A 24,717-nucleotide genomic window follows, 5' to 3' on the forward strand; every position below is an offset into this window, starting at 1 on the left:
AAAAAAAAAAAAGAAACAAGACAGGGATGCGCACTCTCACCACTGTTATTCAACATAGTACTGGAAGTCCTAGCCACAGCAACCAGACAACAAAAAGAAATGAAAGGCATACAAATGGGCACAAAAGAAGCCAAACTTTCACTATTTGCAGATGACACGATACTCTATATAGAAAACCCAAATGACTGCACCAAAAAATTGCTAGAACTGATACACGAATTCTGTAAAGTCACAAGATACAAAAATAACATACAGAAATCTGCTGCATTTCTATACACCAATAATGAAGCAGCAGAAAAAGAACTCAAGGAATCAATCCCATTTGCAATTGTACCAAAAACCATTTTTAAGAATAAACCTAACCAGGGGCGCCTGGGTGGCTCAGTCGTTAAGCGTCTGCCTTCCACTTAGGTCATGATCCCAGCATTCTGGGATCAAGCCCCACGTCGGGCTCCCTGTTCAGTGGGAGGCCTGCTTCTCCCTCTCCCACTCCCCCTGCTGGTGTTGCCTCTCGCACTGCCTCTCTCTCTGTCAAATAAATAAATAAAGTTTAAAAAAAGAAGAAGAAGAAGAAGAAGAAGAAAGAATAAACCTAACCAAAGAGGTGAAAGACCAGTACTCTGACAACTATGAAACACTGATGAAAGAAATTCAAGAAGACACAAAGAAATGGAAAGACTTGCACGCTCATGGATTGTACAACCAATATCGTTAAAATGTCTATACCACCCAAAGCCATCTCACATTTAATGCAATCCCTACCAAAATACCAATAGCGTTTTTCACAGAGCTAGAACAACCAATCCTAAAATTTGTATGGAACCATGAAAGACCCTGAATAGCCAAAGCAACCTGGAAAAAAAAAAAAAAAAGCAAAGCTGGAGGCATCACAATTCTGGACTTCAGGTTATATTACAAAGCTGTAGTGATCAAAACAGTATGATAGTGGTACAAAAATCAACACATAGATGAATAAAACAGAACAGAAAACCCAGAAATGAACCCACACTATATGGTCAATTAATTTTTTGACAAACCAGGAATGAATATTCAAGGGGAAAAGACAGTCTTTTCAACAAATGGTGCTGGGAAAACTGGACAGCAACATGCAAAAGAATGAAAGCTGTACCACTTTTTTACACCATACACAGATATTAAAATTTTTATCAATCTAACTAGTAGTGATAGCTCATTTTTTAAATTTGCATCTTTAATAGTGAAGTTGACATTTTATATACTTTTTGGCCATGAACATTTCTCTTCTATGAATTAATTGCTTGTTCCTATCCTTTTTCTATTTTTCTATTGGGTTCAATCATTCTTACTGATTAGTAGATGGTCTTAAGTAGATACAGCCTTTGTGGGTTGAAAAGATATTACAAATATCCTCTTTAGTCTGTGTGTTACCTTGTCACTTTGTTTACAGTATCTTTTGTGTATAATTTTAAATTTATATATATAAGATATATATATCTTTTCTTTGAATGGTTCTGTACTTATGTCTTATTTTAAGGTATTGAGTGATATCTCAAGAATATAACAATCCTCCTCTATCTTTCACAAAGTTTGAAGCTTTTTCTTTTCACATTCATATCTTGCATAAACCTGTAATTGATTTTTGTGCACGGTACAAGGTAAGTATCTAATTTAACTTTTTTTCCAGATTAATAACCACTGTTCTCCGCACATTAAATATTTCATCATTTCCCCACTGAAATTTAGGGTCAGCTTCTCAGTTTGTATTTGATTGTTGCTGGTATATAGAAAGCTGCTGATCTAGGGTATTGGTCTTATGTCCATATTCTTGCTAAATTAAATTCTATTAGTACTAATAGTAGATTCCCTTGGATTTAAATCCTTATATCCAGCGGTTTGCTGGTAAATGTTTACCACTATTTCTCTGGGGAGAAACCCCTGATTTGTACCATTAGTAATGTCCATGACATATACTCCTAACATGGCCAACTTCAACCTAACAATGTGATGTTAACCAATTTACTAAACCCCTGAAATTTTAACAATCAGCTGGCAAGAGCTGGTAAAAGCCAGCTCCAGCAGAGTACTATGTTATGTCTCTTATTTATTTTTATCTTACTGCACTTGCTAGGACTGCCACTCTAATCATTAATAAAAGCCATGATAGGGATGGCTGTGTGGCTCAGTCGGTTAAGTGCCTGCCTTTGGCTCAGGTCATGATCCCAGGGTGCTGGGATGAAGTCCTGGGTCCACCTCCTTGCTCAGCAGGGAGCCTGCTTCTCCTCCTGCCAGCCCCTCCCCCTGCTTGTGCTCTCTCTCTCTCTGAAAATAAATAAATAAAATCATTTAAAAAAAAAGCCATGATAGTGAATATCATAGTCTTGTTTCTGACTTAATTTTTTCGAAAGATTTTACTTATTTATTTGAGAGAGAGATAGCGACAGAGAATGGTGACAGCACAAGCGGATCCCAGGACCCCGGGATCATGACCTGAGCCAAAGGCAGATGCTTAGGTGACTGGGCCACCCAGGCACCCCTTGTTCCTGACTTTAAAGAATGCTTCTAAATATTCAATACTGAGGTGCCTGGGTAGCTCTCAGTTAATTGTCTGACTCATGATCTCAGCTCAGATCTTGATCTCAGGGTCGTGAGTTCAAGCCCCACATTGGGTTTCATGCCCTACTTTTAAAAAATAAATAAATAAATAATAAATAAAGATTCAATACTAGGTAAGTTTGCTTCAGGTTTTTGATAGAGAGCCTTAATTAAGGAAGATTTCTCTGTTTCTATGTCCCTAAGAGCATTCATCATGGATGAGCGCAACATTTTTTCCAAAAGATTTTCCACATCTTTTGAAATTATCATGTGGTTTTGTTCATTTAGTCCTTTAATGTAGTGAATTATACTAATATTTTTTCTAATGTTAAAATCAACCTCTCATTAATGGGATAAACCCAACCTAGTATATTACATATTGTACTACACAATCTTAGATTCAATTTGTTAATATTTTATTTAAGATGTTTGCATCTTTGTTATTAAATGAGATTGGCTTATAATTTTTCTTCCTACTATTGTCCTTAACTAGTTTTGCTATAAAAGTTATTTCTCTCATAAAATAAGTTGAGCGGTTTTCCAACTCTCTTTATATTCTCTGAACATTGTATAAGCTAGAGATTACCTTTCCCTAAAAATGCAGTAAATCTTACCTTTTAAAATGTCTGAGCTCAGAGTTTTGTGGGGGTGGGGGGAAAAGGCCTATTTTTATTACTTATTCATTTTTTTCAAAATAACCATTGATATAGTCAAGATTTCTATTTTTTTCTTGAATTAATTTTGGTAATTTATACTTTTTAAGAAAATTGTCCATTTCATCCAAGTTTTCAAATGTATTGTCATAAAATTATTTATAATATATTCTAATGATTTTTTTCTTCAACTTTTTATTTAAATTCTAGTTAGTTAACATATAGCGTAATATTGGTTTCAGGAGTAGAATTCAGTGATTCATCACTTACATAAATACCTGGTGCTCATCACAAGTGCTGTCCTTAATACCCATCACCCATCTAGCCCACCCACCTCCCTCCATCAACCCTCAGTTTGTTCTCTGTGGTTAAGAGTCTTTTATGATTTGTTTCCACCTCTCTCTCTCTTCCTCCTCCCTTCCCATTTGTTCATCTGTTTTGTTTTTTAAATTCCACATGAGTGAAATACGGTATTTGTCTTTCTCTGACTTATTTCACTTAGCATAATACACTCTAGCTCCATTCACATCGTTGCAAATGGAAAGATTTCAAGACTTCAACTTTTTTGGTGGCCCAGTAATATTCCATTATACACACATACACACACCACATCCTCTTTATCCACTCATCAGTCGATGGATGTAATGATTTTTTTTTTGAAGATTTTATTTATTTGAGAGAGAAAGTGAGAGATAGCATGAGAGGGGTGAGGGAGCTCCCTCCTGAGCAGGGAGCCCAATGTGGGACTCGATCCTGGAACTCTGGGATCATGAACTGAGCTGAAGGCAGTCACTCAACTAACTGAACCACCCAGGAACCCAGATGTAAAGATTTTTTAAGTCTTAGCTTTTCCTGTGTATATGCTCCATCTTTTAAAATTCTAAATATTATTTATGCTCTCCACATCTCTGATATTATCAAATTTCAAAAATTATCAAATATTATCAAAGATTTTTCAACTCCATCTTTTTCACGAAACCAGATTTTGGTTTTGTTGATCCTCTCTATTGTTTCTTTATTTTCAATGTCATTACTTCACTTCTACTTTTTTCCTATTTTTCTTCTACTTTCTTTGGATTACTCAGTTGTTCTTTTTTTCTAACTCCTTGAGTAAAATGCCTTGCTTATGGTTTTCAATGTTTCTTATATTCTAATATATGTATTAAACTAGAATTTTAATTTTAGTTTTATTCCACAGGTCTAACATAGAGTGATCCTGTAGTCACTTAAATATTTCATAAGTTCTACTGTATCTTCTATGATCAACAGATGATTGAAAGTGTGCTTTTGTTTCCAAAATTATAGGGGATTTTCAATTATCTTTTTGTTACTATTTTCTAATTTTATTTTATTGTGGTCAGAGAACAAAGACTGCATGCTGTAAATCCTTTGATATTTGTTGAGACTTTATGGACTTACTTGGGATCAATTTTTTTAAATATTCCATGTGAGCCTGAAGAAAATGTATATTCCCTATTTGCTGGAGGACATTGTTTTCTTTTATTTTCTACAGTGACCATGTAATACACTTGCAATCTGAAAAAAAAAGTGGCTGAATAAAAAGAGCTAATTAGATCATGACTGCAAAACTAAAAAATCTTCAAAGGAAAGAGATAACAATATTATTATTAAGGATTTACTATATATCAGCTTACTATGTGCCAACTACTGTGATAAGATATTTATATTTACTATGTTATTTAATCCTTACAACATCCTATAAGGAAAATACAACTATTATTCCCATTTTTCAGCAGAAGAAACAGAAGCTCAAAAAAATTAGGTAACTTGCCCGGGTCATACAGCTAATTAAGAGAGACATCTGTGGGGGCACCTGGATGGCTCAGTTGGTTAAGCATCTGATTCTTGATTTCGGCTCAGGTCATGCTCTCAGGGTTGTGAGATTGAACCCAGCAGTGGGCTCCATGCTGGGTGTGGAGCCTGCTTAAGGTTCTCTCTCTCTGAAGGACAGAAGGTTTATTTGAACAAATTATAGCTGAGAACTTCCCTAATCCGGGGAAGGAAACAGGCATTCAAGGCCAGGAGACACAGAGAACCCGCCTCAGAATCAATAAAAATAGGTCAAAACCTTGACATATTGGGGCACCTGGGTGGCACAGCGGTTAAGCATCTGCCTTCGGCTCAGGGCGTGATCCCGGCGTTATGGGATCGAGCCCCACGTCAGGCTCCTCCGCTATGAGCCTGCTTCTTCCTCTCCCACTCCCTGCTTGTGTTCCCTCTCTCGCTGGCTGTCTCTATCTCTGTCAAATAAATAAAATCTTTAAAAAAAAAACAAAAAACCAAAAAAAAAACCTTGACATATAATAGTAAAGCTTGCAAATTTCAAAGAGAAAAGAGAAAATCCTGAAAGCTGCTCAGGACAAGAAGTCTTTAACCTACAAGGGTAGAAACATAAGGCTGGCAGCAGACCTTTCCACAGAGACCTGATAGGCCAGAAAGGACTGGCATGATATATTCAACATGCTAAATGGGGAAAAAATGCAGCCCATATTATCCAACAAGGCTGTCATTCAGAATAGAAAGAGAGATAAAGAGGTTCCAGGACAAACAAAAACTAAAGGAATTTGTGAACACTAAACCAACCCTGCAAGAAATATTAAAGGGGATCCTTTCAGCGGACGGACAGCCCAAAATTAACACAGACCAAAAAGGAACACAGACAATCTACAGGAACAGTGACTTCACAGGTAACACAATGGCACTAACTTCATATTTTTCAATAATTATTCTGAATGTAAATGAACTAAATGCTCCAATCAAAAGACATAGGGTGTCAGAATGGATTAAAAAAAAAACCCATCTTATATGCTGCTTACAGGAGACTCATGTAAGGCTCAAAGACACCTCCAAATTGAAAGTGAGGGGGTAGAGAACCATTTATCATGCCAACGGACATCAAAAGAAATCTGGAGTAGCCATACTTATATCAGACAAACTAGATTTTAAACCAAAGACTGTAATAAGTGATGAAGAAGGACACTATATCATAGTAAAAGGGTCTGTCCAACAAAAAGCTCTAACAATTATAAATATATATGCCCCTAACTTGGGAGCAGCCAAATATATAAACCAATTAATAACAAAATTAAAGAAATTCATTAATAATAATACAATAATAGTAGGGGACTTCAACACCCCACTCACAGCAATGGACAGATCAACTAAGCAGAAGATCAACAAGGAAACAAAGGCTTTGAATGACACACTGGACCAGACGGATTTAACAGATATATTCTGCTATATATATTTAGAACATTTCATCGTAAAGCAGTAGAATACACATTCTTCTCAAGTGCACATGGAACATTCTCCAGAATAGATCACATACTGAGTCACAAATCAAGTCTCAACCAGTATAAAAAGACTGAGATTATACCATGCAAATTTTCAGACCACAATACTTTAAAACGTGAAGTCAACTACAAGGAAAAATTTGGAAGGACCACAAATACATGGAGATTAAAGAGCATCCCACTAAAGAATGAATGGGTTAACCAGGATCCACGGAAGCAAATGAAAATGAAAACATGACAGTTCAGAACCTTTGGGATGCAACAAAGGTGGTCATAAGAGAGAAGTATATTGCAGTACAGGTTTTCCTCAAAAAATAAGATAAGTCTCAAATACACAACCTAACACTACACATAGAGCTGGACGAAGAACAGCAAATAAAGCTTAAATCCAGCAGGAGAAGAAAATAATAAAGATCAGAGCAGAAATCAATGATATAGAAATTTAAAAAAAAGTAGAACAGATCAACAAAACTAGGATCTAGTTCCTTGAAAGAATTAATAAGATTGATAATCTCTGGGATACCTGGATGGCTCAGGGGTTAAGCATCTGCCTTTGGCTCAGGTCATGATCCCAGAGTCCTGGGATCGAGCCTTGCGTCAAGCTCCCAGGGAGACTGCTTCTCCCTCTCCCTCTGCCTCCTCCCCCCTGCTCATGCTCTGTCTCTGTCTCCCTCTCTCAGATAATATCTTAAAAAAAAAAAAGATCAATAAACTCCTAGCCAGACTTATCAAAAAGAAGAGAAAAAGGACCCAAATAAATAAAATCATGAATGAAAGAGGAGAGATCACAACCAATACCAAAGAAATACAAACAATTATAAGAGATTATAAGCAATTATATGTCAACAAATTACACAATCTGGAAAAATGGATACATTCTTAGAAACACATAAGCTACCAAAAGTGAAACAGGAAGAAATAGAAAACCTGAACAGACTCATAACCAACAAAGAAATTGAATGAGTAATCAAAAATCTCCCAACAAACAAGAGTCCAAGGCTGGATGGCTTCCCAGGGGAATTCTATCAAACATTCAAAGAATTGATACCTATTCTAAAATTGTTTCAAAAAATAGAAAGGGAAGGAGAACTTCTAAACTCATTCTATGAGGCTAGCATTACCCTGATCCCAAAACCAGATAAAGACCCCACCAAAAAGGAGAATTACAGACCAATATCCCTGATGAGCATGGATGCAAAAATTCTCTCCAAGATACTAGCTAAAAAAAAACATTAAGAGGATTATTCACCATGACCAAGTGGGATTTATTCCTGGGCTGCAAGGTGATTCAACACCTGCAAATCAATGTGATATACCACATTAATTAAAGAAAGGTCAAGAACCATATGATCCTCTCAATAGGCGCAGAAAAAAGCATTTGACAAAACACAGCACCCTTTCTTGAGAAAAACTCTCCACAGTGTAGGAATAGAGGGAACATACCTCATTATCATAAAAGCCATATAGGAACATACCTCAGTATCATAAAAACCCACAGTGAATATCATCCTTGATGGGGAAAAACTGAGAGCTTTTCCCCTGTGGTCAGGAACATGACAGGGATGTCCACTCTCACCACTGTTGTTCAACATAGTACTAGAAGCCCTAGCCTCAGCAATCAGACAACAAAAAGAAATAAAAAGCATCCAAATTAAAAATGTAGAAGTCAAACTTTCACTCTTAGAAGACAACATGATACTCTATGTAGAAAACCCAAAAGATTCCAGCAAAAAATTGCTAGAACTGACACAGGAATTCAGCAAAGTTGCAGGATATAAAATCAATGCACATAAGTCAGTTGCATTTCTATACACTAACAATGAGGCAGAAGAAAGGGAAATCAAGGAATCAATCCCATTTACAATTTCACCAAAAAAAATGAGATACCTAGGAATAAACCTAAACAAACAGGTAAAGGATCTGTACTCTGAAAACTACAGAACACTTATGAAAGAAATTGAGGAAGATGCAAAAAAATGGAAAAACTTTCCATGCTCATGGACTGGAAGAACAAATATTGTTAAATGTCTATGCTACCCAAAGCAATCTACTACTAATATTGCTATTCCATGCAATCCCTATCAAAATACCATCAACATTTTTCACAGAGCTAGAACAATCCATCCTAAAATCTGTATGGAACCAGAAAAGACCCCAAATAGTCAAAGGAATGTTGAAAAAGAAAACCAAAGCTGGAGGCATCACAATTCTGGACTTCGAGTTGTGTTACAAAGTTGTAATCATCAAGACAGTATGGTACTGGCACAAAAACAGATACATAGGTCAATGGAATAGACAATAGAGAACGACAGAATAGAGAACCCAGAAATGGACCCTCAACTCTCTGGTCAACTAATCTTCAACAGTGCAGAAAAGAATATCCAATGGAAAAAAGACAGTGTCTTCAACAAATGGTGTTGGGAAAATTGGACAGCCACATGCAGAAGAATGAAACTGGGCCACTTTCTTACACCATACACAAAAATGAACTCTAAATGGATGAAAGACCTAAATGTGAGATAGGAATCAATCAAAATCCTAGAGAACACAGGTAGTAACCTCTTTGACCTTGACCACAGCAACGTCTTGCTAGACACGTTTCCAAAGGCAAGAGAAACAAAAGCAAAAATGAACCATTGGGACTTCATCAAGATAAAAAGCTTTTGCACAGCAAGGGAAATAGTTGACAAAACTAAAAGGCAACCTACAGAATGGGAGAAAATATTTGCAATGTCTTATCAGACAAAGGGCTAGTATCCAAAATCTATTTAAAAAAAAAAAAGTATCACACTCAGCACCCAAAAAACAAAAAATCTAATCAAGAAATGGGCAGAGGGGCGCCTGGGTGGCACAGCGGTTAAGCATCTGCCTTCGACTCAGGGCGTGATCCCGGCGTTGTAGGATCGAAGCCCCACATCAGGCTCTTCTGCTATGAGCCTGCTTCTTCCTCTCCCACTCCCCCTGCTTGTGTTCCCTCTCTCGCTGGCTGTCTCTATCTCTGTCGAATAAATAAATAAAATCTTTAAAAAAAAAAAAAAAAAGAAATGGGCAGAAGACATGAACATTTATTTCTCCAGAGGATACATAACAATGTCCAATAGACACATGAAAAAATGTTCAACATCACTTCGCATCAGGGAAATATCAATCAAAGCCACAATGATACCACCTCACACCAGTCAGAATGGCTAAAATTAACAAGTCAGGAAATGACAGATGTTGGCTAGGATGCGGAGAAAGGGGAACTCTCTTACACTGTTTGTGGGGATCCAAACTAGTACAGCCACTCTGGAAAACAGTATGGAGGTTCCTCAAAAAATTAAAAATAGAGCTACTCAGGGCACCTGGGTGGCTCAGTCAGTTAAGAGTGTGCTTTCGAAAAAATAAATAAATAAATAAAAAAGACTGTGCTTTCAGCAGGGTTCCTGGATGGAGCCCCATGTTGGGCTCCCTGCTCGGTGGGGAGTCTGTTTCTCCCTCTGGCTCCCCCTGGCTCATGCTCTCTCCATCTCTCTCTCTATCAAATAAATAAATAAAATCTTAAAAAAAAATAGAGGTATCCTGTGACCAGCAATTGCACTACTAGATATTAATCCAAAGGATACAAAGTGATTTGAAGGGGCACATGTACCCCAATGTTTATAGCAGCAATGCCCACAAATAGCCAAAATATGGAAAGAGCCCAGATGCCCATTGACAGACAAACGGGTAAAGAAGTTGTGGTGGATATATAAAGTGGAATATTACTCAGCCATCAAAAGGAATGAAATCTTGCCATTTGCAACAATGTGGATGGAACTAGAGGTTATTATGCTAAGGGAAATAAGCCAGACAAAGAAAGACAAATACCATATGATTTCACTCATATGTGGAATTTAAGAAACAAAACAGAGGAACATAGGGGAAGGGAGGGAAAAATAAAATTAGATGAAAACAGAGAGGGAGGCAAAGCATAAGAGACTCTAAATCTAGGAAACAAACTGAAGGTTGCTGGAGGGGAAGGAGGTGGGGGAGTGGGGTAACTGGGTGATGGGCATTAAGGAGGGCAATGATGTAATGAGCACTGATGTTATATGCAACTGATGAATCACTAAACTCTACTTCTGAAACTAACAATATAATATGTTAATTAAATTGAATTTAAATTAAAAAAAGGTTCTCTCCCCCCACCGCCACTAACACCTGCACATGCAGCCTCTCTCTCAAAAAAAAAAAAAAAGAGTGAAGTCTGTGTACTTAACTTCTATGATATACTATACCAACATGCATACACATACTCACACATTCATGCATCTGTATACATATATATGCAAGACATAAAGCAGGCACATCAACTTTATCCAACTAGAGATGGTACATAGCATCTTTAGGTAGTCATACGTAATATCGATGAGAGAAAAAAGACAAAATACCTCTAGTGGTTTTTTCATTCAGATTCACACCGTATTTTGCCAAAGCTCTAATCACATCACTTTGCCCAGCCATACAAGCAGCATACAACAAATTTCTCCCAACGATGTCTTCTTCCAAGAGTAGCTGCATGGCCTGTTCATGATGAGGGTTCTCAGGATCCTCAAAAAACTTCTGCAAACCTTCTACATCCCCTGTGAGAGCAGGTTGTAAGAGAGGATTAAGAGTGACTGTTTCCTCTGGTTCTTTCGCTTCTTCTTCATCATCATCATCTTCCTGCTGTGAGAAAAATACTGATTTTTCTGAACTCTCTGATTCTGGAGGTCCTTCTGGCTCCATTAACTCCAAAAATACCTGAGGCCAAGAAAAAGTAATAGTAATCTACTCAAAAAATAATAATAATCTAAGCAAACTCATCAGTATTTGTTTATCTGCTTATTTCTTCAGTCAACTGACAATACAGATGGGATAAAAATACTTAACTGGTTCATTAGGGAAATGCAAATCAAAACCACCATGGGATACCTAACTGGCAATATACCTATTGGCATGGTAATCATCAAAAAGACAATAAAAAGTTTGGCAGGCCTGTGGGAGAACTTTACCCTCATGCGCTGGTGAGGTGGGGATGAAAGATGGTGCAGCCATTTTGGAAAATGGTGTGGCAGTTTCTTCAAAAGCTAAACATTAGTGTAACATACAACACAACAGTTCCATTACCGGGTGTCTATTCAGGAGAAATGAAAAGATTCGTCTGCACAAAGACTTATACATGAATGCCCACAGCAGCATTGTTCATGATCGCCAAAAAACTCAAAACAATCCAAATGTTCAAGTGGTGAATGGATGAACACAACTGGGTATAGCCTTAGAATGGGATTTTATTTGACAATAAAAAGGGACGAACTGCTCAAACATGTTACAGCTTGGATGAACCTCAAAGACACCATGCAAAGTGAGGGAAGCCAGACGTAAAAGGCACATTGTATGATTTCATTGATGCAAAATGTCCCGAGGCAAATTTATAGAAACAGAAAGCAAATTAGTGGTTGTCACGAGCTGGGGGTGGGGACAGCCCCCAGAAATGAGCACAGGAGAACTTCCAGGGGGATGGAAAGTCTCTAAAACAAGTATGGTGATGATCACACAACCCTATAAATTTAATAAACATCATCGAATGGTAGACTTGGAAAAAAAGTACTTAAATGGTTGAAAATAATTATAAAATAGGACACTTCATCCATGCAATCAATTGTGCACACTGCCTGAATATACACTAAAATGCTGAATGTGTGATATAAACAGTAAATTCAACAGGAACAGAAGAAACAGATCAATGTGGCTAGATTTATTAGGAAAAGATTGAAAGAGAATGCTAAAGAGATTCACCTGCCTAAACAAGGGTCCATGTCAGGGAAAAGTGAAAAATACAGAGGGATTATTGGAGCCAGATTAAAACTTTAAAACCTAGGCACTGACATTTAGACAGAATTATTCATTCAGTGATGCTTACTGAAAGCTTACTAATGTACTAAGTGCTGTGTAGGCACTATGTAAATTACAAAGAAGAATCAAATTTATTTCCTGCCCTCAACGACTTACTATTTTAAGGGAGAAAATATGACATGCACAAAAGGTAATAAGTGCTAAGTATCATAAGACATGAAGTATGCTATGGGAGTTCAGAAGGGATGAGATTAATTCCAGGAACAATTAATTAATCAAGGAATTCTTCATGCTCACTCTGGCAGAACACATATTAAATTGGTAGTGAATCAGGAAAGAGTAGTACATTCCCCTTCATATTTATAAGAATGTTTGTAACATCACTATTCATAACAGCAAAAATCCTGGGCAGGAAAACAAAGCCCAAGAACAGGAGCATAAACTGTAGCATAGTCACACAAAATAGTATATAGTAATTAAAATGAATAAATTATAGTGATACCATGTGGTAGGCAGCTTCTAACATGGCTGCCAGTGACTCTCACCCTGTCTCCTGGTATTCATACCCTTGTGTAATTCCCTCCCCTTGAAAGCAGCCTGGACATAGTGACTTTCTTCTAATGAGAATACAGCAACAGTGATGGGATGTCATTGCCACAGTTTGGTTAGAGCAGACTGTGACTTTGTCTTGGTATTCTCTCCCTGGCTCTTCTCATGTAGTATGATGGAAAGGGCCACCTTTCAAGGAACAGAGGGCAACCTCTGGCCAACAGCCAGTAAGAAACAGAAGCCTTCAATCCATTAGCCCATGAGGAACTTAATTAACTCTGCCAACAACCACAGAAGGAGTTTGGAAGTGGATCTGCCCCAGATGAACCTTGAGATGACTGAAGCCACTGGCAATACCTTGACTGTAGCTTCGTGAGAGATGCCAAAGTGAAAGATCTAGCTAGGCTGTGCCCTGATTCCTGAGCCAGAGAAACTGGGAGATAATGAATGTGTGCTATTTTAAGCTACCACATTTGGGGGTAATTTGTCATGCAGCAATAAACAACTAAAGCACATAATATGAATGAATCTTAGCAATATAACATTAATGGGAAAAAACAGATCCATAAGATTACATATATCAAGATAAATTTTTGTAAAGTTCAAAGCAATTAAAATGGACGTTTTCTGAATGCAAATAGACGCAGTAAGACTATTTTTTAAAAAAAGAAGAAAAGCAAGATTCCACACAAGATTCAGGATCATGTTTCTGGCAGGAGGGTAGGGGGAAGACACAGGATATGGGATAAATGGAGTCATATATTTTGTAAAAATTACAGCATTAAGCTGGGCCAGAACGAATGGGCAAGATTTGGTCACTCAGAAGGCAGAAGAAAGGGCACACTAGTTAGACAGAATAACATCTCTATCTACCATAGCCCTACATTAATCTCTACCCTCACTAAATGTATATACTTGTAAGCTGTTGAAGTTAGGAATTCTTTGATTACAGATAACAGAAAAGTAATAAGACTGACTTTTACAAGTAAAAGATTATTTTTTTCACATAACAAGAAATTTAAAGGTGGAGATGGGGGCGCCTGGATGGCACAGCGGTTGGGTGTCTGCCTTCGGCTCAGGGCGTGAGCCCGGCATTGTGGGATCGAGCCCCACATCAGGCTCCTCCCCTGTGAGCCTGCTTCTTCCTCTCCCACTCCCCCTGCTTGTGTTCCCTTCTCTCGCTGGCTGTCTCTGTCTCTGTCGAGTAAATAAATAAAATCTTTAAAAAAAAAAAAAAGAGGTGGAGATGGTTCAGCAGCTCAAAAATATAGATGCAAGCTCGTTCTATCTTTCTATTCCATCATAGTGTGTAAGATTTTCATCATCACGGCTGTTGCCTCATAGTGACAAGAGGACTGTTGTAACTCCTGGCATCACATCCGCATTTTTTATAGTAATTTTTTATTATGTTTTGTTAGTCACCATACAGTACATCCTTAGTTTTTGATGTAGTGTTCCATGATTCATTATTTGCGCATAACATGCAGTGCTCCAGAAGGGGGAACACATCTGCATTTGTGGCAGGAAAATGGGGGAATCCTCCAAAGGATAGCTATGCCATCCATCCTTTTTAAAAGGAAAGCAAAACAAATTCTTTCTTAACAAACCCTAACAAAGGCCAGATTGTATCCCTATATTTAAAAGAAGCAAAAAAAAAAAAAAAAAAAAAAAAAAAAAACAANAAATCAAGTTTCTCGATTTTCCCGTCTTTATAATAGAAGCAAGCAAGGCAGATAGGGTTGGGAAGGGGAGTTGTTTGCCCATCAGCCATGACTCCGCCATAAGATGTGGCCCAAACCTTATCTTTGAAATTGTTTCATTTAATTCCTTCATTTTACAGAATAGAGAAAACTTACACTCCTTTTGAGTGCTAGCATCTAACTCTCCACCCTCCCAACACATATACACACACACACACCACACACACACACACACGCACACACACACACGCACATACATACACTTTCTTAAAGAATCCCAATCTCCATTTTAGAGATTTCTAGTGGAAGATAAAGCTAACCTTCCACTATGTAAGCCAAAGAGGCAAGACCCTCCTCGTCTCCATCTCCCCACAAGGTTGGCGGGGGCAAGAATATAAATTAGGCTCTGCCAATCAGCTGCTCAATCCTAGGATCTTGACACATTTTCTGCTGTTGTTTTTAATCATTTCATATTAGTTTAAGGTATACAGCATAATAATTTGATCCATGTACATATTATAAAATGATTACCATGGTAAGCTAACATCCATCACCCCACATAATTACAAAAGCTTTTTCTTGTGATGCAAACTTTTAAGATCTAATCTCTTAGCAACTTTCAAATACAATATAGTATTGTATTTAATTCAATGCAGTATTGTCAACTATAGTCACCACGCTGTACGTATTTATCCTATAACTGGAAGTTTTTACCTTTTGACCCTCTTTATCCATTTGACCTACCCCTAACTCTACCTCTGGCAGCCACCAACCTATTCTCCATATCTGTAAGTTAAATTTTTTTAGCTTTCACAATAAATGACCAGGATCTTGACACCTGAACAAGGGACACGGGAACATGAGGTTAGTTGAAGGTCATTCATCACAGTTTCAGCAAGGGTGTACTGATTAAACTTCCTGCTATGAGAACATGTCGTGGTTCTTGTGGTCTGACCCTCCAAAGCTCCCTTGGTTCCTGCTCGTTTTCAGGCTCCTCATGATCATGTGAGCTCCTCATATAGTGCTCAGACACAGCTGTCTTCCCTAAAATCTGATCTCCCCTTCTTTAGGAATAGAACCCCATTCTCTTTTTTTTAACCACACATTTTTTTAAAAAAACAATATTTATATTGGAATAAAACTACTTCCCAGTCTCTCTTGCAACATAACATGACCATATGTTCAAATAGTAGGCATAAGATGTAAGTAGTCATGTAGTATGCAACTTCTAGGAAAATGTAATTCCTTCTTACTGGATTGCAAGCATGATGACTAGAGCATGCACTGCTAATTTAGACCATGAGGTGGATGTCTGGTCCAAATACATATATATTGTTTAATATATTGTATTGTACATGGCATATGTAAGTTATTTTATTGTATTATATAATATATATTAGTTTATGATATCTTATTTCCATTTTATATATGTAAATATATATACATCTTCTACTAATAGGGTAACCAAACAAATAACTTATTGTCAGTAGTAATGGACACTTGGGACACTTTTGTCCTGGGTACACTGCATATATGGGGTATACCTGCATGTATGTCATTAACCAAAATACTATTTATCCTTACTACATGTAATATACTGATGTTTTTATTCCCATTATATTTTTTTAATTTTTCATTTTTTAAGTAATGTCTACACCCAACGTGGGGCTCAAACTCAGGACCTTGAAATCAAGAGTTGCATGCTCTTCCAACTGAGCCAGCCAGGTGTCCCTATTCTCATTATATTTTTTAAGGCTGGTGCCACCCACCAAACTCATTTTATGACCCACTAATGGGGTACAAGCCACTGTGAAGAAACATTAGTTTTGAATAACCTCTATGGAACTATACGAAGTAATCAACAAGAGAGAATTTAACAGATGTTAGACAGCATGTGTTTATAGTTAATAGCCTGGGTGACATATGTTTCAATGTACCCAGGGCAGTGCTAGTTACATCTGTTCCCCCTGCTGTAATTTTTAATAGCATCCTCTTTTACTCTCAAAGATGTCTATCATTGCCACACAATAAATTGTTTTATCACCCTATTAATAACATTGTGATCTTCTGGAACATATCTGCTATAAACATCTATACTCAAACCTTAGAGAACAGAGGCAGAATATGTTTAAAATACCTTTCCTCACCAGCCTAGTGAAGGCCCAGACATGAGACCTTGAAGATACTGAGAAAATCCTATTTACATCTCATGCACATTCTTGTTACTAGGCCTAGAATAATGTTTTTCTTCCTCCTCCATTCCTACTAGCCAAATCCTATTTAGGCCAAGCTATAAACTTATTTTCTTCCTAAAACTTTCCTTGACTCCTCTCTAGAATACACATGGGCCTTTTCCTCCTATGATCTTCAAAGGCCATTATATGTAGTCTGTAACATACAACTTACCAAGTATGGTATTATATTATTTTCTACTTGTTTCAACTATAGAAGACATCTACCTAATTAGATTATAAACTGGATGGGCAAGGATCAAGCCTTACATTTTTCTTGTGTCACTTTCAGATTACCACAATTCTGACATGTATGTATTCAATAACTCTTAACATCAAGGCTGCAATTACCACTGCTTTTCTTCACAGCCAAGAACAATAGGTTTTGGAGTCAGAAAGACTTGAGTTTATAATCCAATCCTGCAATTTATTAGTTGCATAATACTGGGTGATTTACCTAATCTCTTGTAGGAATAACACTAGACCTAGTTTATAGGATTGTTCTGAGAACTAGACTAAATAAGATGATGGATATGCCAAGCACATGGTGAGCACTCAGGAAGCAAAACCTATCATCATCATATATCATTATTTCTCCAGCAAAAGCACTCATGAAGTAAGAGAAGAGATGGTAATACTATTTTTTATTCTTTTTCTTTAATACACTGTTGTCCTACACAGGGTGTGAATAAATTATTTTCTCTCTACGACCACCAAACGTTTGATTACAGACACATTATTCTGCATCTAGGGATCAGTATGGCCCCAGGTAAATCACAGATTTATAAATAAACTGGATCAAATCTGGAAATATGATTCAGTCTAGAATACTCAAGCTACCCTTGATATATCCTTGAATGGGGCTTAATTTCCATATCAGCCCAGAATTAACATGATTAGGGCAGCATTTCTCAAATTCCTTGATCTCAGGGCTCTTTACACTCTTAAAAATGGAAAGTTCCCAAAATTATTATGTGGTTATATCTACCAATATTTACCATATTAGAAAAAATATATCATATTAGAAATTAAAACTTAGAAATCTTTAAAATATTTATTAGTTCATCTTAAAATAATTACATGTTAACATACAAAATATAGCTTATGAAAAATATATTTTACAAGGAAAATTTGATAGGAAGAGTAGCATTATTTTACATTTTTGCTAATCTCTAATGTCTGGCTTATTAGAAAAGAGATGGGTTCAAATACCTGCTTCTGCTTTCATTGCCATGACATGTGATGCTGTGATATCACCTGTTATTTAGCCTCTAGAAAACCACTATAGCATGTGAAAGAATGAGAATACAAAAACAAATGATGTCTTTAATATAAAGATAATAATAAATGATATCTTTAACACGAAGATAGCTTTACTGGTGAACTCCCCGAAAAATGTCGTAAGGATCCCCAGGGAATACTCAGATCATACTTTGAGAACCACTGGACTAGGACAAAGTCCTAGGACATAAGCCACACTGATCTATGGTCAAACCTTCGAGACTGTTCTTGTCCAAATCTAGACTAAAATGAGATCAGCCTTTCTGAAATAAAAGGACAAAGTGAAGTCTTCCAGGGCATTTATCCGTAGGCCTGCCTTTTAAAAGACATCTAGTCAGGAGGAAAAAAGTAAACTCTCCTGTCATATGTTTGGTGGTCTAAGGCTGATTGTGTCCTTCATCATACTGTCTTTTAAAATAGAGCAAATAACTTTTTCTTCTTATAACATCGAAGTTTTAGAATATTTTGACGTATTTTTACCGTGACTATAAGTACTAATAGGATGACCATAATAACAGATTTTCTTTCTTCCTGTTATCAATATTCTATATATTGAAATGTTTTTCTAAAGATTTATTTATTTGAGAGACAGAAAGAAAGAGAGAGCATAGGGAGAGGGAGAATCTCAAGCAGACTCCACACTGAGCACGGAGCCTGACATGGGGCTGGATCTCATGACCCTGAGATCGTAACCTGAGCAGAAATTAAGAGTTGGACGCTTAACCGACTGAACCCAGATGCCCCTATATTGAAAATGTTTAACTCTACTTCCTCACTAAAGTTTTTGTTTTAGAAAATACTTATTTTCCGGGGCGCCTGGGTGGCACAGCGGTTAAGCGTCTGCCTTCGGCTCAGGGCGTGATCCTGGCGTTGTGGGATCGAGCCCCACATCAGGCTCTTCTGCTGTGAGCCTGCTTCTTCCTCTCCCACTCCCCCTGCTTGTGTTCCCTCTCTCGCTGGCTGTCTCTATCTCTGTCGAATAAAGAAATAAAATCTTTAAAAAAAAAAAAAAAAGAAAATACTTATTTTCCATGAGAAATACGTAATTTATATTTAACATAAGCTTATTTTGTTATTGTTAAAAGAATTAATAAACATGTTTTAATTCTCAGTTTTAATTTCTAATTCTTACTATATTTTTAATGCTTACTGTATGGCTAGATATAACCCACAAAAATGAAAACTCTTTGGGATCAGTAATTTTTTAAGAGTGTAATGGAATCCTGGGACCAAAAAGTTTGAGGACCACTGTCTTAGGACATGGATGAGATCCAGAAGTGGCAGAGTCTTGCAGGAGCCCTTGCCCCCACAAGCTTTCTGTAACAGGGTGAAGAAGTTCTGTAGGGCAGGAGGTCTGTGGATCAAACCACCCCGCCCATGGTGGAAGGGAAGTCACAAAAAAGACTCAGGGCACTGACCAAACCAGGAGAAATGTATTCATAAGCTACATGACTCCAAACACGACAAAGGGACCTCAGACACTTCCTCCCAGATCTCATGAATGCACACATACCCACATACTAAGACACCATCTCAAGGAGAGAATCAGGGGATAAGTTATCTGAGAACCTAAATATTTCTGTGTAAGAGAAATTAAACATTAGACAAAGAAGCCAATTACAGATAGGTCTAAACTTTAAAACCAATTGAACATTTCAATTATTTTTTTCCCTAATAATCAATGAGTGAGTGCTTACAAAAGAAACTAGGTCATAGAAAAAAATAAATTACATTTTCTTTGCCCACAAAAGTTATAACAGAAATCAAAATTGCAACCTAAGTGCCTATAGCCAAAAGTTCATAGAGAATGTAAGCATGGAGAGGGGAGGCAGGGTTGGAACTATGAAGACAGAATGGCACAGCAGTCTGTGAGTCGGAAGGCCCAAGCTTGAGTCCTCATTCTGGTATTTAATAATTATGTGACTTTTCTGAACTCACACCCCTTATTCATGAAATGAGAACAGCACCTACTCTGCTTTACTTAATTCGTGTCGGAAAGCAAGTCTACAAACTCTTGCTTTTAACTATAAAGCGCGAACTCTTTTGAGGTCGCTAAGGCACTAATAATAGAATATCACAGAGGCCACTGCCCCCCCCCCCCAGGCCATTCCCCACAGTCTAGTGGGGAAGCCACCAGTAAATCAGCAAGGACAGTAAGATAAGGGATATAAAAGGAGATAAGCAAAGAACGCTTTGACAGTAAAGACGCTGGACAGCTAAATTAGATTCGAAGCGGGGAGGTTCGGAAAGGCTTCCCAGAAGTGGAGGAGTAGGAGTCTTAAAATAAGAAGAAAAGGGCAAACCAGAAAATGAAAAGCACCAACAAAGGGCAAGGAGGCAGACAAGCTCGAAGTTATGATGAATAGATCTTAAGGGTCTTTTAAGCTAGCTGAAGTCTTGCTTCAAAAAACGTAGTCCCTTGAGGATTTTAAGTCCCCCAGCTCAAGGAGGGGCCCCAAAGGGCAGCCCGGAGCCCCGGGGGTTAAACAAAGGAAGGCCTGAAGAAGAGCAAGCAGAGAGTGGCAGCCGCACCGCGCGTCCCTGGAGGCCCGGCGGGGCGGGCACCAGTCACTTCTGGACGCCGAAGTTCGCCTTCCGGCCCGAATCCCTGAGGGACCCTCGGGGATCTCCGAGGCTGCCCGCCGGGCGGGAGCCGCTCTATAAAGCTCGGTGCAGAGGCAAAGCCTGAGGCCGCCGCGGCTGACACCCACGCCCCTCCGGCTCCAGCCCCAGCGGCCACGCGGGGAGACGCCCCTTCCTCCCCCCGTCCCCACTCCAAGCACCCACCGTGGACCTCCTCGCGGACCCCGACTCACCGCTCCCCGGACCCCGGGCTTTCGCGGTTACCATGGCGACGGCGCACCCTTGCGCGGTAGCGCCGCCCCGAGCGCTGCGGTTCCGGCAGCGCGCGAGGGTCAAGGTTGCCAGGTGCGAGTCTCGAGAGCGGGAGAAAACCGGGAGGCATTCGTCAAAATGAGTTAAATCGCTGCGTTTGGATGGTGGCGCGCGGGTTTTTCTTTATTTTGTAAATTTTCTACCTTATGGTCTGTATTTACAGTTTAAAAAATAAAATTTGAAAATAAAGCATGCACATTGGTTGCAGGTCCGTCGAAAGTCTTATCTTTGGCCTTTGAACGAAAGAATTTTTCCAGAAATACGAGGATGCTTTCAGAAAACTATGAAAGATTGTAATTATAACGGACAGCTTGCTTAATTTTCTAGGCTGTTAGAGGTCTTTCTGTTATGGTTTATGGTCATTGTCACCAGCAAGTCCGTTTCCTGAGACATCACAAGTGCCGAGGATGTCAGGAGTGGAAGGGCCTCGGAAATTAACATCTAGTTTGGTTAAGGAATTTAAGATCCAAAACAGAAGACGCCTAGTGAAGGAGAACATTCGTTTCTTTACTATTTCTACAAGGAAATCGTTAAAGAGGAGGTAGTATTTTAGAGGAGCTCAGAACATTTGAGTTGAAGGCTGAATAGCCTCGTTTTAAAATAAATATTTGGCCTAAGACCCAAGCAAAATATCGCTATCATAGATCTGAACTTCTGGAATAAAGAATAAATTTGGGAGGCACCTAGATGGAGTAGTAGGTTAAGCCTCTGCCTTCCTCGGGTCATGATCCCAGGGTCCTGGGATGGAGCCCAGCATGGGGGTCCTTGCTCCGCCTGGAGCCGCCTTCTCCCTCTCCCTCTGCTTGCCTCTCCCCCTACTTGTGCGTTCTCTCTCTCTGTCAAATAAATAAATAAATAAAATCTTAAAAAAAAAAAAAAGGAAATGGACTCTGAGAAACAAATTGAGGGCTTCAGAGGGGAGGGGGTGGGGGAATGGGATAGACTGGTGATGGGTAGTAAGGAGGGCACGTATTGCATGGTGCCCTGGGTGTTATACGCAACTAATGAATCATCGAACTTTGCATCAGAAACCAGGGATGTACTGTATGGTGACTAATATAATGTAATAAAAAAACATTTAAAAAAAGGAAATTTGAAAAAAATTTAACTGTAATTATTAAATTTCTCTTATTCAAAGTAGTTGTAACAGTCAAAATATTAGAGTTTGACATTACAGACAAGAACAATAGTCTAGAAATTTTGTCATCTGCTAGCTTGCTCCTGCAATCAACATAGAGCACTTTAAGTACTCATTTCCTGCTGAAGTTGTTGGAGGAGCAAGACATTTCAGGTATTTCACTTTTAATATGGTATACGTATGTACTATGTTTTTCATAGTCTGGTTGGGGTTTTTTTTAACATCTGGATGGAAGATGACTTCTGATGCATGATCATGCATGAATCTGTTTTTAATTAATCTTCATTGGGTGTGAAGAATTCCCAAATACAGCTGTTTATGGAAAGTCTTAAATGGATTTCAACACTGAAAGTTAAATAGAATTCTTAAAAGATTATTTTTAGTGTTCTGAATGCTAGAAAGGATGGGAAGACTCTAAGTAGGTCTGAGAAACCTAAATGCAAAGGGGCCCTATTCTCTGCTTAACTCCATGTCAGAAACAACTGGATGATTCATTCAGGCAGACCAGGTTAGAAACAGCCTTATGAAGAAGAAATCTGGCCTGGGGTGGCCCGATGCAGCACGAAGACTTCCATGATTCTAACTCCCATCCCCTATTCCCCAAGTTTGGCATGAGAATATTGAAGAGAGCCATTAGATCTGAAAGGGCCAAATGGATGTGCAAGAGACAAATCTTAGCAACAATTCGCAGGTACTAATGATGAAGGTGCAAATACGACAATGAAGTCCTGGTGTACAAATGGCTTAAGGAGCAGATCAGTTAAGCAGTATTCAAGCCCCCTGGAAATTAGGTCAGCTCCAGAAAATTATGGTGGGGGGGAGGTTTCCAAATCGATTAAATTAATTTTTTCCACCCTAAGAGAATGGGGCCTCTGAATAAAAATTATTTAGTATTATATTTCAAGAATTCCATAGTTTATAGACTAGAAATCATGTTATTTATACAATGTTAATTTCTAATGAAATAACAGTGTAGACTAGTTGAAAGTTACTCCAAGGTAACTTAATGTGCTGTATTAATAATTATATTTCATTGATCAGTGGCCTGTTCTGTGCTAAGTACCATGCTAAGTGATTCATATAAATCTTCACTAATTCTCATAGCAGCTCTGCGAAGGTGGTATTATTACTCTTGAAACTGATACTCAGCAAAGTTGAGTCATCTACCTAAAACCACACAGCTAGGGAAGGGCTAAACCAGGATTTGAACATAGGTCAGGCTGGTTTAAATCACTACAGGATTGGCACTGGTTAGCTGTAAACTAATTAAATATTAGAGGGTGCCTGTCCAAAATGATCATTTGATTTCAAAATAGTCTATTTGAAGCCATCCTTTTGGCAAGAATCTGATACTTATGCCACTCCTGGTGTGTGACTGAAGAACCATTTTGGCATATCGCTCATCTCCACAGCTGAGGGGTAGAGGAAGTGGTACTGAACAGCCATTGTTTTTGCCTGCTCATCCTTCCTCTTCTGGTGATAGCACCTAGTTTTCTAGGACAAAACCCCCTTGCTACATCCCATGTGGTTTGGGGGCTGCTGATCCCACCAGATCAAGTCCTGGCCACACGGTGTTTTCTACACTCCAGGTTATAATGATCAGGTCAGGAAAAAAACATAAAACACAAACCAGTGTAATCAAGCTAATCCTGAATTTTTGCCAGAGCTCTTGGTAAATAGGCACTCTGTTTTTCAGCAGGGGTTGGTGACGGGAGGTCAGCCTGAGAGACATCTTGCCACCACATGGAGAGAGTGTGACAGAGCAATGGGAGAGCCAAGAACTGAACAAGAGATTGAAATCTGATGTCATCACTTGAGCGCTGGAGGTAAATATGCCTGAATCCACTTTTTATTCTCCTTTTTCAATTATTACAATAAATTACTTTTTTCAAGGGGCACCCGGGTGCCTCAGTCAGTTAAGTGTCTGCCTTCTGCTCAGGTCATGATCCCAGGGTCTGGGATCGAGTCCTGCATTAGACTCCCTGCTCAGCAGGGATTCTGGCTCTCCCTCTTCCTCTACCCCTCCCCCCCATCTCTTTCTCAAATAAATAAATCTTTTAAAAAATTACTTTTTTCTAAGTAATCCAAAAAAGGATTGGATTTCTGTTACTTATGACATCAATGCCTCATAATATGGAATGGAGGAAATATAGTATGGCTTTATTTTAGAAGTGTGCTGTCCCTTGAGGTAAATTCCCAAAGTGAAATTTGGGAAGGATAAAATTTCAGGTAGCTGTTTCACTTGTGGATGAACAACTGAGCGTGAATATTATTAGTTAGAGAATCAATGTTAACCTGAAGGCAGGTTTCTAGCAGGATGTTTAGTACTCTGTCACCCTCCCCATTTCAACATCTTTGTGTCAGTGACTTAACTATAGCCCTGTAAGGCATACTTAACAGATGATGCAGGCTCAGAATAATAAATAATATGACAGAGGGTGGCAGAATGAAAATCCAAAATCAAAGGATAAGTAGAAATTCAATAGGCAAAGAAGTGGAAAAAGACATTCCAAAAGAAATTTGTAAAAA

General features: G+C 38.4%; 1 protein-coding gene across 1 annotated transcript in view; it reads right to left on the bottom strand.

The window, feature by feature from the left end:
• Positions 1-21,109, bottom strand: part of ANKRD45 (ankyrin repeat domain 45) — a 64,058-nt gene extending 42,949 nt beyond the window's left edge. The window contains exons 1-2 of the mRNA XM_002916958.4: positions 20,943-21,109; positions 10,951-11,302 (exon numbers count right to left, since the gene is read on the bottom strand). Coding sequence (XP_002917004.3) covers positions 10,951-11,302; positions 20,943-21,005 — 415 coding nt within the window. The 5' untranslated portion in view covers positions 21,006-21,109. The remainder of the gene's footprint in view (positions 1-10,950; positions 11,303-20,942) is intronic.
• Positions 21,110-24,717: the final 3,608 nt, after the last annotated feature.

The sequence above is a fragment of the Ailuropoda melanoleuca genome, chromosome 8, assembly GCF_002007445.2.
Source record: "Ailuropoda melanoleuca isolate Jingjing chromosome 8, ASM200744v2, whole genome shotgun sequence".
In the NCBI taxonomy this organism is placed as follows: Eukaryota; Metazoa; Chordata; class Mammalia; order Carnivora; family Ursidae; genus Ailuropoda; species Ailuropoda melanoleuca.